Genomic DNA, 15,388 nt, shown 5'->3' with positions numbered 1-15,388 from the left:
TTTTTACTTCCTACATTTTTACTTCCTACATTTTTACTTCCTACATTTTTATTTCCTACATTTTTATTTCCTACATTTTTATTTCCTACATTTTTATTTCCTACATTTTTGTACATCTACGATTCATGGATTTTATTTAGCCTATAATTTCTCCATACATCGTAAAAAAAAAAAAAGCACACCATTTATTCTTTATTATATGTCTATGTATATATAAATTATTGAAACTTAAAATTTGCATTTTTTAATTATAAAAATAATAAATCGAAATGAATATTAATTTTCTCTTTTTTATCATGCACCTTTTTGTCTTTGTTTTTTTTCCATTTCAAACTTAAATAATCATTATTTTTATATACTTATCTTTCGAATTTTTATTCCTATTCCAACTTTTTTAAATACATTTGCATGAATAAATATATTTATGTGTCCTATTTTGGCTTTATTCTACATTTCTGATTGAGCTGAAAAGTAGGCAAACTTATTATAGACACACGAATAGGTAGGCATACAAATAGGTAGGCATACAAATATATAGTCGTCGAAGTAGACAGGCATATAGCCAAAATAAACCCAATTCAAAACAGCCACTCTCGCAAACCAAAATTATGATTAAGCGAAATGGAAAATAATCTAGCGATATCTTTGAACAACGCTAAGGATTATCTAAAAAAGAAAAACGAAAATGGACAATCTGTATATGAACATATTTGTGATTTAATTAATTATATAATTTTAGAAAAACCAGATAAATGTTATGACAATTTTGAAATAATATCAACACAAGTAAAAGAAAATAAAAAACATATTTATAAAAATAATAATGGAAACTCAAAAAACATATTAAAAGAAATCGATCAAACTAATTCTACATTAGATAATTATATATTAAATAATTATATAAAACAAAAAAATGAATGGATGCAAAAAATAAAAAAAATAATTGAGGAACTAAAATACACAGAAAAATATAATGAAGAAAATATTAAGCCAATAAAATTACCATTTTCAATAAATTTATTTCATCAAATAGAATTAATAAAATGGGCTGGTTATCAAATAAATACTAATCTAATATTTTATATTGAAAATTCTATAAAAAATATTTTAAAAAAAAATAAAAATTCATTAATATCTTTAAACTTTTGGGGGATCCTAAAAGGAATAAATAATGATTATTATATTTTAGAAGGACAACTTAAAAATTATAAAAAATCTTTATCTACTTTTAATAAAAAAAAAAAAAAAAAAAACAGCCAAAGTTCAGCAAGCTCAACAAGCTCGAAAAGCTCGAAAAGTTCGGAAAATTCAAAAAATTCAAAAAATTCAAAAAATTCACCTGACTCAGTCAGCTCAAATGAATCAACAAGTTCAAATTCAAATTTGTCTACTACACCAAACACTTCAGAAAGTTATAATAGTGATGAACAAAAAAGCCAAAATAAATCAGAAAAAAGTCATATTAATACAAATAATGTAAAATCTTTATACACAAAAGAAGAATATCAAAATTTTAACAAAAAAATAAATAAATATGTCTATTGGGTTTCAATTAATGGTACTAATAAATGGGTTTTGTTAAAACCAACTACTCCTGAGTATATAGAAAAAACAAACAAAATTAATAAAATGTTAACTGGAAATATTAATCATATTATTACATCTTTTCCAAATATTCAAATAAAAGAAAAACATTACTTAAGAGCTCTTATCTCAATAATTTCATCTTATACATGTATATCCCCAAAAAATTATTTTATTTTTAAAACAGAAGAAAATTCAGAAAAAAATGAACAAACAGATGATGAAGAAAATGAAAGTAATAAAGAAAATACCCAATCTAGTGTTGTCAGTGATGAATCAGAAAAAAGTGAAAATGATGATAATAATTCTGATCCTATTATAAATTATAAATTTAAATATGATATAAATTTATTATCAAATATCACAAATTGGGTATATTCTAGATATCATTTTTTACCAAATGGACATATCGTATATCCAAAAATTAAATCAAAAAAAGAAAAAGATGATAAAAATTATAAACAAATTATAAATCTAATTAAACAAACACCCCCTTTAAAAATACTTAGAAAAATTAAGGCACAAAAAAATAACCAAACAAATATATATACATGGAAAATTAAACATCTTAATCATGGTTATTCATATGGAATAAATAATAACCACTATGATATAATTATAATTTATAATTTTGTATTTTATGGTGCTTTTACAATATATTGTAATAAACAACATTTTAATTTTTATATTGGAACTGGTATTAGGTCAAAACATGCTTTTATCCACACTTATCAACCAGACAAAATATATTCAGATAATAGTGAATTATCCGAACAAGACCAAATAGAATAAAATTATTATTAAAACTGTATACATACATATATATATGTATATTTTTACAACTTGTTAGAACTATTATCATACATGACTCTACCATTTGTTCTACTAATATCTCACCTTCTTCTACAACCTTTCATTTTATGTTCATACTCACATATATATATATATATATATATACATATATTTTTATTACTTTAAAATTATTTTATTTATCCTTATTTTGCACACTATTATATAAAATAATTTTTTTTTTTTTTTTTTTTTCCAAAGTTTAAAATGTTGTCATATATAAATGAAATTCACGGAAAAACTTGTCATCAAATTAATGATATTTAAAATAAGAAAAAAGTGTATATATACATATCTGATTAAATTTAAACAAAAAATTAAATCTTCATAAATTTTAGTCCTCAAAAATAAAGACTAATTCCACCACTTCACAAGCCCTAACCCATCTTGTTGCACACTCCCCTAAAAAATGGCAAAATGTGGCAATATGGCAATATGGAAAAATGACAATGGCAGCAAATTGCTACAGTTGCACACAAAATTAATTCCCTTAAACTTACTGTTATTGACATAGACGGTATTGATTCATCTTCGTTAAGCTCGTTAGGGTCTAATATAAAAAAAATAAGTAATATTTGGAAAACATATCCAAATAAAATAAAGAAAATAGGTATGCTTTATAATGATTTTTATTATATACCACTAAAATATGTCTCTAAAATTCTTATTCTTATTGGTTCATTTTTTGTATAAAAACATTTAATACCCTCGTATGTCCAATACCATTCATTTTTCTCATCATCACTGAAAATATTTTTTAAAAATTAAGATAAATAAAAATAACAAAATAATCTAATGCAACTGAAACATCAGGAATTCAAAGCCAAATTATAATTCCTTTATAATTAAAAAAAAAAAAAAAAAATTATTTAAAAAAATAGCTAGCTAGCTTACAATTCCTTTGGTTCCTTTAAATATGCCCGATTAACTCTTATATTTTCGAAAAAGCCCAAACTAACTGTATGGATAAAAATATAAATAACAACAGTCCAAATATGGTAACAAATGAATGAACAAATGAATAGCATTACATGCTTATATTTGTCTTATTTTAAAAAAAATTAAAAAAAAAAAAAAAAAAAAATTAATTGTAACCTATGATACCATTGTGATCTGAAGATTTTACATAACCTTCTATAATTTCGTTTTCATATGGGTGGAAAAAAACTAAACGAAAAATCACATTTAGTCTGATTGTTCCACATCCTTTTAATATTTCTTTATTTTTTATTTCCAATATATCATATAACCCAACACACAATCCAGCATTTTGCACCACCTGTTAAAAATAACAAATTAAAAAATAACAAATTAAAAAATCAACAAATTAAACAAAAGTATACACACGAATATAGTGTTATATATACGTGCTATATACATGTGCGTATAATTTTTTTTATCGTTTATGTAGTATGCAAGCAAAATGTTATACCTTATCTACATATTTTGTTCTTAATAAAAATTCTATAATATTTTTTATTTCATTATCATTAAAATGAGCTTCAATGCTTATAACGTCTTCTATACGAACAAGAGAAAACATTCTATATGACGGGAAAAAGAATATATGTAGATATATACATGTGCAAAGATGAATATATTTTTATTTTTTTTTAATTTATATTCTATTTATAAATGGTTATATATGTAATATCCCTAACACATATTACACAATCGAATTCTTACATAAAAGGAAAGGGGCTATAAAGAAGAATGAAAAAAAACAACTATTCTACAAAAATAAAATTAATCTGAACATTTTAAAATTATATCTTTTCGATTTTTATCACATTATTTGGATTATCACTTTTTAAATATCTATTTTGTTATACATATTTCATTTTTTTTTTTTAATTCATTTTTTTTTATATTTATTTTAAACAATAAAAATTCACATTCACACGCTAAAATTGTTTTTATTGTAATTTTTAGATATTTTTTTTCCCCCCAAATTATTCATATTGCATATGTAAAGAGAGCGACGTATAATTTTATATCTACAAGCGACGGTTAGTGATTCACTGTGTTTGTTTCTCTTTTGTGCATATTTATATATAAAGAAAATGATTATTTTATCAATGTTTTCTATTTAGTTTTGTTATTATTTTTATACATTTTTTCATGATTTTTATAACTTAAAATATTTTATCTTTTAAAATTATTTTGTATACTTTTAATAAAAGCATGCTTTCAATTTTTAGGAAATATAATATATTACATTCCCTTAAACAAATTCATATATAAAATATAGCTAATGTATTTATAATAATTCGTATTTCCTACTGTTACTATTTTGGCTACATTTTTCTTATTTTGTTATTTATCATAAAAATTATATTTTTTTTTAATTTCATTCCTTATATATATATTTTATCAAATTTTTTTTTTACTAATTTTTACTTATAAAAAGTAACAACGATATATTTGATTAACCCTAGCTTCAAAAAAATGATACGGTAATTATACTATAGTGTATAAAAAAGAGAAAACTTATAATTTTATATGTGTATTCATGTTTTATTAACAAAATGAAAATATCTCATATTTCCGTTTATCCCTTATTTATTATAAATTTGGTGTATCTATCCCTTACACATATATCTACATACTTTAATATATACAACATACTTTTTATTGTTATTGGGATTGTAATTAGTATAATTGTATTTGTTTTTTCCTTCAAATATATCTTTAGTACTATACACACACATATTCATATTACATTCATACACACATATATATATATATATATATCATCTTATTATTGTCTTAAATTATATTTTCCACTCTTTTTAGACCAAAGGAAGTGAGCGATTTGTCATAATTTTTGAACAGTTGAAGAAAATTTTCTTTCTTTTTTATAAATTTGTTAATTTTTTGAAGACGTATTTAAACATACACGTGTAACATAAGAGATAAGCAACGTTGTTTTTAAATTATTATTATTTGTTCATGCTATTACTATTTTTGATTTTTTTTTAAATAGAATAGCATAGCTTTATTTTACCAAATTTTTGAATAAGCAAAAAATAACAAAAAATAACAAAAAATAACAAAAAGTAACCAATATAAATAATGAGTTAAAAATGAAAAAATGGATGGAGGAACAAAAATGGCACATAAATATTATATTGATGTTTTTTCATCATTTTTTTGACCGGATTAACTATTCAATGAGGAATACCTTTTTACATGACCACTATATATTTTTAAAATTTAAAAAAAATAAAATAATTGGTTTGTTATCAATAATTAATTCATCGGTATGTTTAGTTATATCCCCTTTAATTGGATATTATTGTGATAAACATAAAAAAAACAGACTTAAAATTTTACGATTTATATCTATATCATATCTACTAGTTAATATTATACATTATATGTTCATTCGAACAAATAACTTAAATTTAATAATTCTTATAACTGCGATTTCAAAAATGTTGCAAGAATCTTCCCATGTAATAACCGAGTCCATTTTTATAGAAAGCATAGAAAAGGGTAAAAATAATTCACACCAATTTATAAGATATTATATTATTTTCATATAATTTTATTTATTTTTTCCAAAATTACATGTACAGTCATATTATTTACATAAATTTTCGATACTCTACCAATTATCTACTGTTTTATATTAACCTGGTCATATATTTTAGAATGTTTACATTAACAAATCATACAAATATGTAAATATTCATTCCATATTTTATTCCATGTACAGGCAAAAAGAGTATAATTTTTACCTACCAAAAACTCATTAGCACAGTTGCAACAATGCTAGGACCATTTTTTTGTCTGATTTTATTTTATTTGTATAACGATAAATGGAATATTACAAATATTTTTATCATATTTCAATTTTCTATATTAACAATTCTTCCCCAAACAATTATAAGTTTTTTATGGAAAAATAATACTGTTAATACATTACCAAAATCAGAAGAAATAAGTTTGATAGCCAAACAAAATGAAAAACCCAATTTATTGTGGTTAAAATCAAATCACGTCCCTTATATTGTTTTTGTATCACATATTATTACTTTGGCAGGGGCAGGTATTATTTTGCATTAAAAATCTATCCATGTATGTGTGCATGAATATTTTGTCACATTTTTTTTTATATTTCTCTATTTTCATTACAGGAATGACGTTTAAATACTTTTCATTATTTTTAAAATCCGAATATAAAGTATCCCCCATTTTAATGTGTGTTCTCAATATTCTCATTCCCCTTCTCTTAACATTTTTTACTTATCGTAAGTTTAAATTATATCACAATTTGTATATACACTATAAAACATTATTTTATTATCCTATTCATATCGTTATTTGTCACATTCCTACATTATTTTTTCTCCCATTTTTAGTTTCCCAAAAATTATCAAAATCATTAGGGCGAGCACAAGTTTCTCTATTTTTCACAACTATTGGTTTTATGTAATTATTTCAAAAAAAAAAAAAAAATAATTCACTATTCATAAATTATAATATTTTATTATGCCCATCCATATATTTTTATTTTAATCAGATTGCTTTGTTCTTTACTACATATACAAAATTATCAAGATGTTCTCAAAGTTCATGTTTTTAGGTAATTACACATGTTATTTTATTTTTCTTTTCTAAGTATATAATAAAATATTATTCACGATCATTATTAATATTATTTTTATATTTATAGGAGCGTATTTCAAAATTGTACAAATTCAATCGATAAAAGTATTCTCTACGATTTTATAGATACTAATAGGCATACAGGTTTGTTTAATAGACTAGACTATTCAACTTTTTATTAGTTTTATTTTATAATATTTATATGTATATCTTTATTTTTATTTTTCAATTTTTTATAGGAAGATGGATGGGTATACAAAGCTTATATTACTTAGTATGGTCTATTAGTGCATATTTCGGTAAAATATATATATAACTAAATTTATACTATATTTCATATTTACCATTTTGTTTATTATTTTTATTTTTATTAAACATTTTATCAATCATATCATTTTTAACTTTCAGGAGGTTGGTTATCCGATATATCTTCATACAGAAACACATTTAAAATAACGAGTAATAATTTTGATCTCAATTTTATACTGCCTTAATTATTTCACCAATTTTATCATAATTTTTTATCCATTATATATATATTTTTTTTTTACATTTCAGCATATTTCTATTTGTTATCACTAATAATATATTCCCCACTTTTATGGCTTGTCCCAATTAAGGAAACAGGATAAAATAATCGAACAGAAATGAAACAGAGCATCACATTTTTACCCGAAACAAAAACATCACATTTTTACTCGAAACAAACAAGCAAATTAAGATATGTCGCGACCACAAAATTAAGCTAAAATTTATTTCTTCAAAAAATCATGATCTTTATTTATTCATAAAACTTGTTTGATAATATGAAGATGGTTATACACTTTAATTTGTTTTATATAGTTTATTAAACAAATATACACACATTTATATATGCATGTGTACAAATTTTTATTGTCATAATGAAAAAATATATGCTGATATCTAAAGCATTCATATATTTAAATATCCTTTTTTTTTTAATTTCTCTATATTCACAAATAATTAACATTTAAAGTTCATAATATTTAATACTATGCACTTCCTATTTTAAATTTTTTAATTTTAAATTTTACATTTTTTTTTTTTTTTTCACATTTTTTTTCACCTTTTTTTTCACATTTTTTTTCACATTTTTTTCACCTTTTTTTATTTCTTATTATGTCTACTAGTTTTTTTCCATATTTATTACTCAATTTTTTAATGGCTAATTATTTTTAATTTTTTTTATTCTTTCTATTCCATTATTTTTTATAAAAAACATACAATACATTTTTATATCTGAACAAATTTAATTGTTTTGTTTTTTAAAAACAAAAATTATGATATAAAAAATGAAATATCAAATCTCAAAAAAAAGAAAATAATATATTTTATACAAGAGACATTTTGCAACACCACTATCTCTACAACCACAACCATAACCATAACCATAACCATAACCATAACCTTTAATTGACAAAATAATAACCTAATAATAATAAATACCCTAATAATAATAATAATAATAGCAGAAAACACTACCCATTTTGTGTGTGATATGAATTGTTTTATTCTAAAAATATTTATACCCATAAAATAAATGAACAAAAGCTATAAAGAATATATTAAATATATTTTCATTTAATAGTACTTTTTTATTTTAAATTATTTTTTTAAAACAATATGATATTAACCTATTCGCACACAAAATATACTCATTTTATCACGGTCTTATTATATCACCATTATAATTATAATCATATATCTATGAATAAATATTATATTTATATATAACAAAATGGTAAATGCATAAATAATACTAGTATTAGAATTATTTTTTATATATTTTACTGTTTTTTTCTCTTTTAAATTTAATACTATTATATAAATTATTATTTATAGCTAAATTTAATATTTATAAAAATTATGAACAAGCAATATTTTTTAGGTGTCTATAACCAAAAATATAGACATGTTCATATTTTTTTTTATCAAAATCGAAAAATATTAATTTATCGCTGTTTCTTTTTTTTTTCTATGCGTCATTTTGGTGATCGCCATTTTTTCATTCTATTTTTGTGCGTTTTTATTTTATTACATAAATGGGAATACAATTTATGCTATATATAGTCAAAATACAACTATAATTTTTTTATTAATTTTGCTGTCAATTTTGCTGTCAATTTTGCTATCAATTTTGCTATCAATTTTTTTATCAATTTTTTTATTAATTTTTTTATTAATTTTTTTATTAATTTTTCTTATTGTTTCATATTGTTTCATATTGTTTCATATTGTTTCATATTGTTTCCTTTTTTTTTTTTAATTCTAGTTTTCGTTAAATGTGAAATAAATCATTCTTATCCTTAAACTTATATACATCAAATTATAAAGTACCTGACTGGTCATTTATTTTTAATATATTATGGTAGCATTTTTTTTTAAGTGCAAAATGGGGAAATGCTATCATGCCCCCTGCACAAATAACTTTCGAAAAAAAAAAAAAAAAATAGGATCAAAGTAAAATTTTCAAAGCACACCTTTGGAATTTTTGTTTCTTTTAAATTTAAAATAAATAATTCCCAGAATTTTAAAAAATTAATATAAATAATAGTAATAAAATTATTTGTGAAAATAGGTGCAGTCAATTTTTCTTTACATGTCTATAATTATACACATTTTTTTTATTTCCTATTTATCATTTTATGTTTTTCATTTTGTTTTTCATTCTGTTTTTCATTCTGTTTTCCATTTGGTTTTCCATTTTGTTTTTCATTATCACCACATAATTTAGTCGTGTCTACAGAATAGATGCCAATTAAAAAAATATAACTTAATCAAAAATTAATACAAAACTATATTTCCATTTGCGTTTTTATCTAAGTATTTTATATGTACACCCTAGCAGCTCAATTATATGCATATGATTCTTTAGTACATAAATATATAATGTTTCCATGTGTGCAATGATAAATATTCTATTTATAGTTTTATTTTTATATTTTTATATTTTTATATTTTTTTATTTTTATATTTTTAAATTTATGTTACCCATTTTAATCTTTAATTTTTTTTTATAATTCATAAATATTTCCCCTCCACCTAAATGTTTTAATGTTACTATTTCAAAATCATGGATATTTACAATATCATTGTCACATTTATTTATTCCATCTAAGAATATAAATAATATATGTAACATGCACATAAATATATATAATTTATATTAATTTTATTACTATTATTTTTATCATATAATAATGTCTATTTTTTTAATAAACATCTTGTATATATATATTTCATATTATTTGAGCTTTATTTTATGCATTTTTGTCTATTCATCATTTCTATAATTTATAAAATATACTTAGTATTGTATATCAAAATTATAAATAAATACACAGATAGAATATATCTTTGCATAAACCCTTTTTTTTCTTCTTCTTTTTTCTTCTTCTTTTTTCTTCTTTTTTTTTCTTCTTTTTTTTTCTTCTTTTTTCTTCTTTTTTTTTCTTTTTTTTTTTATCTCTTATACAAATCTAGAAACACTTTTCACATATTCTTTTATTTTCATTTTGTTAATAAAAATTAATTATATTTGTATTTTCATAATATATGCACATGATTATATTCCTACATTAGTTCATCTTTTACATAATTATATTTTAATACAAATTTTTTTTGTGTTATATTTTAAATCTTAAGACAGTTCATAACTTCATATATATTTATTTATTTTATAATTTTTTTAATTGATAAAATTATAATATTTAAATGCAACCATGTTATGTCTACCCTTTCTAAAGTTTATTCTATCCATTTCCCCATCTTTCATTTTTATACTCTATACTAATATAATTTATACATAATATTTTTTTTTTTTTTTTTTTCACAAATATGTATACATATTTAATTGCGCGCTTGGATAAAGCATAAACTATATGATTCGGTAGAATAACTTTTTTTTTTTTTTTTTTTTTTTTTTAAAATACTATTTTAATATATTCATAAATAATTAATTTTTTTAATTTTATTACATTCTTTATTAAATAAATATTTTTTTATACATCACTATTTGCCTGAACACATTCATACGAAATAGATAAATCATATATCCATACATTGTCACATTTATTCTTTTTCTATTTTAATATTCCATCTATGTTTTTAAAATATCTTTGTGAAAATTCTCCAAAAAAAAATGTAGACATAAAATTAGTGTATATATATACATAATACATATATGCGTATAATCATTAGACAGGCTTTAAAATATATGTATATGTTTTAATAATTATATTACATGATTAGTTAAGCAGTTTTATCTCCCTTTTAAATAGCTTTCCTTTAACTTTTGTACCCATTTTGTATGCATACATATAATCGCAATACATATATTTTTATCTAAAAAATTTGATATTTGTCTTATTATCATTTATGCATACATATATACATGTTTCCAATCTTAATAAATATAATCTTTAAATTTATATTTTAAGAAAAAGATAGTTAAAAAAAAAAAAAAAAAAAAAATGCTTTTTATAAATATTAGATCATTTAAAAAAAAGGGTATCCATAAAACCCCATGTCTATATGTACATGCACATTTGTTTTGATAATTCTCTACATCTTTAATTTTTTTATAAATAAATATGAGATAAATTATAATGTTATTACCAAAAATAACAAAGAAAACCCTTCTCAGTGTCTGAAAAGTATGCATACACATGTACATGTACATGTACATGTATATATATATATCTATTAAAGATTGTATCATACAAAGTTGGAATAATTGCATAACACCAAAGCGTTAGAACTATTTCATACTTGCGCAATATAAAAATAAAAAATATATTTGTTTGCAAAAATTATTTTGCAATATATAGTGTATCGGTTATACATTTTAATAAATAAAATGCTGAATCATATTGGAAAAAAAAAAAAAAAAATAAAAAAACTGATTAATGAAAAAATAGAAGATTATTATATAATAAAAGGTTTCTTACCAATATGTGAAGAATTCTTATTAAAAAATTATAAGCATTTGTTTGACGATGTTATAAATAAGTATGAAGAAAAAACAAACAGCCAGCATGGCAATAAAAATGGCAATAAAAATGGTGATATAAATTGTAGTAAAGATTGTGATAAAAATTGTGATAAAAATTGTGGTAAAAATTGTGGTAAAAGTGGCAAAGATGATGCACATCAATTTTGTACAAAAAAAGAGGAAACGATTCAAGCCAAACAATTTAAAAATACTAACATTATTGCACCTTCAAAAAAAAGAAAAAAAAATTATGAATCAGACAGGCAATATGATGCTATAAATCAATATAAAAAAAAAAGACAAAAATATAATTCTAACAAATTTAATCTATATGAATGTTATGTAAAAATAACCAAAAAATCTTTAAAAGAATTTGACTTACCATTTGATCGAGCTGTTTTATTAAATGCTATTGATAAACAAAATAACACTAAAAAAATTATAAAAATTATAAATAAAAAAAAAGCATTAATTGCATTTGGAGAAACATGGACAAATATGATAGAATATATTTTTTCAATTAGTCAACATAAAAATTTAATGAAAATATATGATATATATGATGATGGAAAAAATTTTTATTTAATTATGGAAAAGTTAAGAGGAAAAGAATTATTTTCATTCTTAATTTATAAAAAACAAATAAAGGAAAATGTATGTAAATATATTTTAATGCAAATATTACAAGCTGTTAATTATTTACATTATCACAATATTATACATAGAGATATAAAACCCGAAAATTTAATGTTTCGAAATAAAAAAAGAAAAGATAAAAATTATGAATATAATTATGAGCTAGTACTAATAGATTATGACACTTGCCAATTTATAAAACCTCAGACAATTTCTAATTCACTTCCAGCCCTACCAAATGCAGGCATAAAAAGTGGCGGCCTAACGAGTGGTGGCCTAGCGAATGGCGGGGTAGCGAATTCCGGAGCAAGCAAGCCAAGGCATATTAAGCTAGTCGGGACATATGGATATATAGCGCCTGAAATTATAAAAGGGTTAAACTATTCGATAACATCCGATATATGGTCTATAGGAATAATTCTGTACATATTGATTACAGGTATTACACCACTTCCCATGTGTTTTATGGTTAATTATAGGAATACAAAAGAGATATTAATGAAAAAAGAAAAAAAAGGAATAAATTTTAGTTTATTATCTTTTAATAATTATCCGTTAGCCAAAGATTTATGCCAACAATTTTTACAATTTGATCCAAAAAAAAGAATCCAAAATATAAATATTGCTTCTTATCATCCATGGTTAAGATTTTATAATATGTCTAAAAATATATACATGACTAATTCATATAGAAATAATGATTCACATAACACATTGTCTTTTTATTCTAACAAAGATAGATGCAATAACGTTACACATTCGATCTCTGATGCTGTTTCTCATTCCGTTATTAACAAAGAAAATAAATACAGCATGCCTCTTAAACATATAATGCCAGTGCATTATCATAAAGCTTTTAATTTGAATCATAATAATAAATCCGAATCACCAAACAATTTTTTCATTTATAGTAATATAGAAAAATTAGGTACCTTAAAAAATAAAAAAGATAACAAACAATCAGAAATATATACATATGAACCTATAAATCAACTAATTTATAATAATAAAATAATAAAACCAGAAATGTATAATTATAATTTAAATAATTCTACACATGTATCAAATATTGTAAAAGATTTTTATCCAAACATGATTCAAGAAAAAAATAAAAATATATTATTACATAATCTACATTTCAAAATTCAAAAAAATAATACATATATAAATAAATATAGTTTTAAACAAAACTATTCTAATAATATTTATGATAAAAATTCAAATGGATATAAACATTTTATACATTTATTTCAAAATATTATAGAAAAAAAAAAAAATAATTTATATAATTTTTCATCTATAAATTTAAATAATAATTCAATACCACTTACATATACAGGCTATAAAAATCATATATGTATACATCCCTTTTCTGATTCTTATATAAATAATTCTCAACAATTTATTAATAATTATATTACCAACCCTAATTTATATAATTCAAATATATCTCAACCTCAAAATCGATCACCAAATTTAACCACTTCTTTATATTCAATTGGCTATAAAAGCGGCTCAAGCCAAAAAGTGAATCAAGCAGAAGCAGAAGATGCAGGAGATGTAGAAGAAACAGAAGATGTAGAAGAAGCAGAAGATGTAGAAGAAGCAGACGATGCAGAAGATGTAGAAGATGTAGAAGTAGATGGCGAACCAAGAGACAGACTATATCGCAACACGAACAGATTGGGCAATTTCCAAGCAACCAACAAATATAACGATATAATTAAAAATTCAGAAAATGAGTCTGACATTTTGTATGTACCCAAAATAAATCAACAATATATGGAAGATATATATACAAACGTAAATTTCCAAAATGACAATAATTCAGTTACAATACCATATAATATTACAGATCAAAATTTTTGTCATATATTTTATTCTAGATATCCTCAAAATAATAATGATATATTTAATAACACAAATGAAGAAGATAAAAAAATATTTTGTCCAATACATAATTATATAACTAATAATTATGATAATTTATATAATCCACCAATAAATAAATTTAATTCTTCTTCTATATATTCTAATAATACAAATAACTTATTTTATTTTAATAATAAATATAATAATTTTTATAAAAATGTGTTAAACAATATTTATTTATCTTCATCAAACGATGTAAATTGTTTCAATAAAATAAATAATTATAATAATGATATTATGAATAAAAATAATCTTATTTTAGACACCTTATTAACAAACAATGAACCATTTAATTATCTTCATCTCCAAAAAAATAATAATATTTATCCATATCAAGATATTTCAAATAACAATTATTCTTGTATATATACACAAAATAAATTAACAAAATATATTAATAATCATCCTTCATATATTATTAACACAATACATACTAATCAAATATCATCACAAAAATTAAACACCTTAAATAAGTCAGCAAATAAAAACCCTTAAAAAAAAAAAAAAAAAATAAAAAAATAACGGAAATTTAAAATGGATAATTCGTATATACATATCTTATACTTTAAAAAAAACAATTACTATTTTACTTTTTATTATCAAGAATGTTAAATCAAGTCTTATCAAATATTTTTTTTTCTTTTCTATACTACTGATATATGAAAAGGAATATATTTTAATCAAATCCAATTTTGTACAATTTTGTACAATTTGTACTATTTGTACTATTTGTACTATTTGTACTATTTGTACTATTTG

The 15,388-nt window shown here is 21.2% G+C and overlaps 4 protein-coding genes across 4 annotated transcripts; 3 read left to right on the top strand and 1 right to left on the bottom strand.

Moving 5' to 3' along the window:
• Window positions 1-621: 621 nt before the first annotated feature.
• PY17X_0944800 (uncharacterized protein) lies at window positions 622-2,376 on the top strand (the record flags this gene model as incomplete). Its single annotated transcript, XM_725170.3, has 1 exon — window positions 622-2,376. One exon carries the CDS (start codon window positions 622-624, stop codon window positions 2,374-2,376), a length of 1,755 nt encoding a protein of 584 aa, XP_730263.3.
• Window positions 2,377-2,787: 411 nt separating this feature from the next.
• PY17X_0944700 (DNA-directed RNA polymerase III subunit RPC8, putative) lies at window positions 2,788-3,976 on the bottom strand (the record flags this gene model as incomplete). Its single annotated transcript, XM_022956113.1, has 6 exons — window positions 2,788-2,835; window positions 2,934-2,983; window positions 3,074-3,177; window positions 3,328-3,391; window positions 3,529-3,712; window positions 3,866-3,976. The coding sequence occupies 6 exons, from the start codon at window positions 3,974-3,976 to the stop codon at window positions 2,788-2,790; spliced, it is 561 nt and encodes a 186-aa protein (XP_022812293.1).
• A 1,543-nt stretch (window positions 3,977-5,519) lies between these two features.
• Window positions 5,520-7,679, top strand: PY17X_0944600 (metabolite/drug transporter, putative; the record flags this gene model as incomplete). Its single annotated transcript, XM_022956112.1, has 9 exons — window positions 5,520-5,931; window positions 6,155-6,487; window positions 6,576-6,689; window positions 6,801-6,870; window positions 6,962-7,024; window positions 7,115-7,191; window positions 7,287-7,346; window positions 7,456-7,506; window positions 7,606-7,679. 9 exons carry the CDS (start codon window positions 5,520-5,522, stop codon window positions 7,677-7,679), a joined length of 1,254 nt encoding a protein of 417 aa, XP_022812292.1.
• A 4,247-nt stretch (window positions 7,680-11,926) lies between these two features.
• Window positions 11,927-15,124, top strand: PY17X_0944500 (uncharacterized protein; the record flags this gene model as incomplete). Its single annotated transcript, XM_725659.2, has 1 exon — window positions 11,927-15,124. One exon carries the CDS (start codon window positions 11,927-11,929, stop codon window positions 15,122-15,124), a length of 3,198 nt encoding a protein of 1,065 aa, XP_730752.2.
• Between the last annotated feature and the right edge of the window lie 264 nt (window positions 15,125-15,388).

This window comes from Plasmodium yoelii (assembly GCF_900002385.2).
Source record: "Plasmodium yoelii strain 17X genome assembly, chromosome: 9".
Lineage (NCBI taxonomy): Eukaryota > Apicomplexa > Aconoidasida > Haemosporida > Plasmodiidae > Plasmodium > Plasmodium yoelii.
The sequence above is the reverse complement of the archived record's forward strand: the minus strand, read 5'-3'. Positions and strand labels throughout refer to the sequence as shown.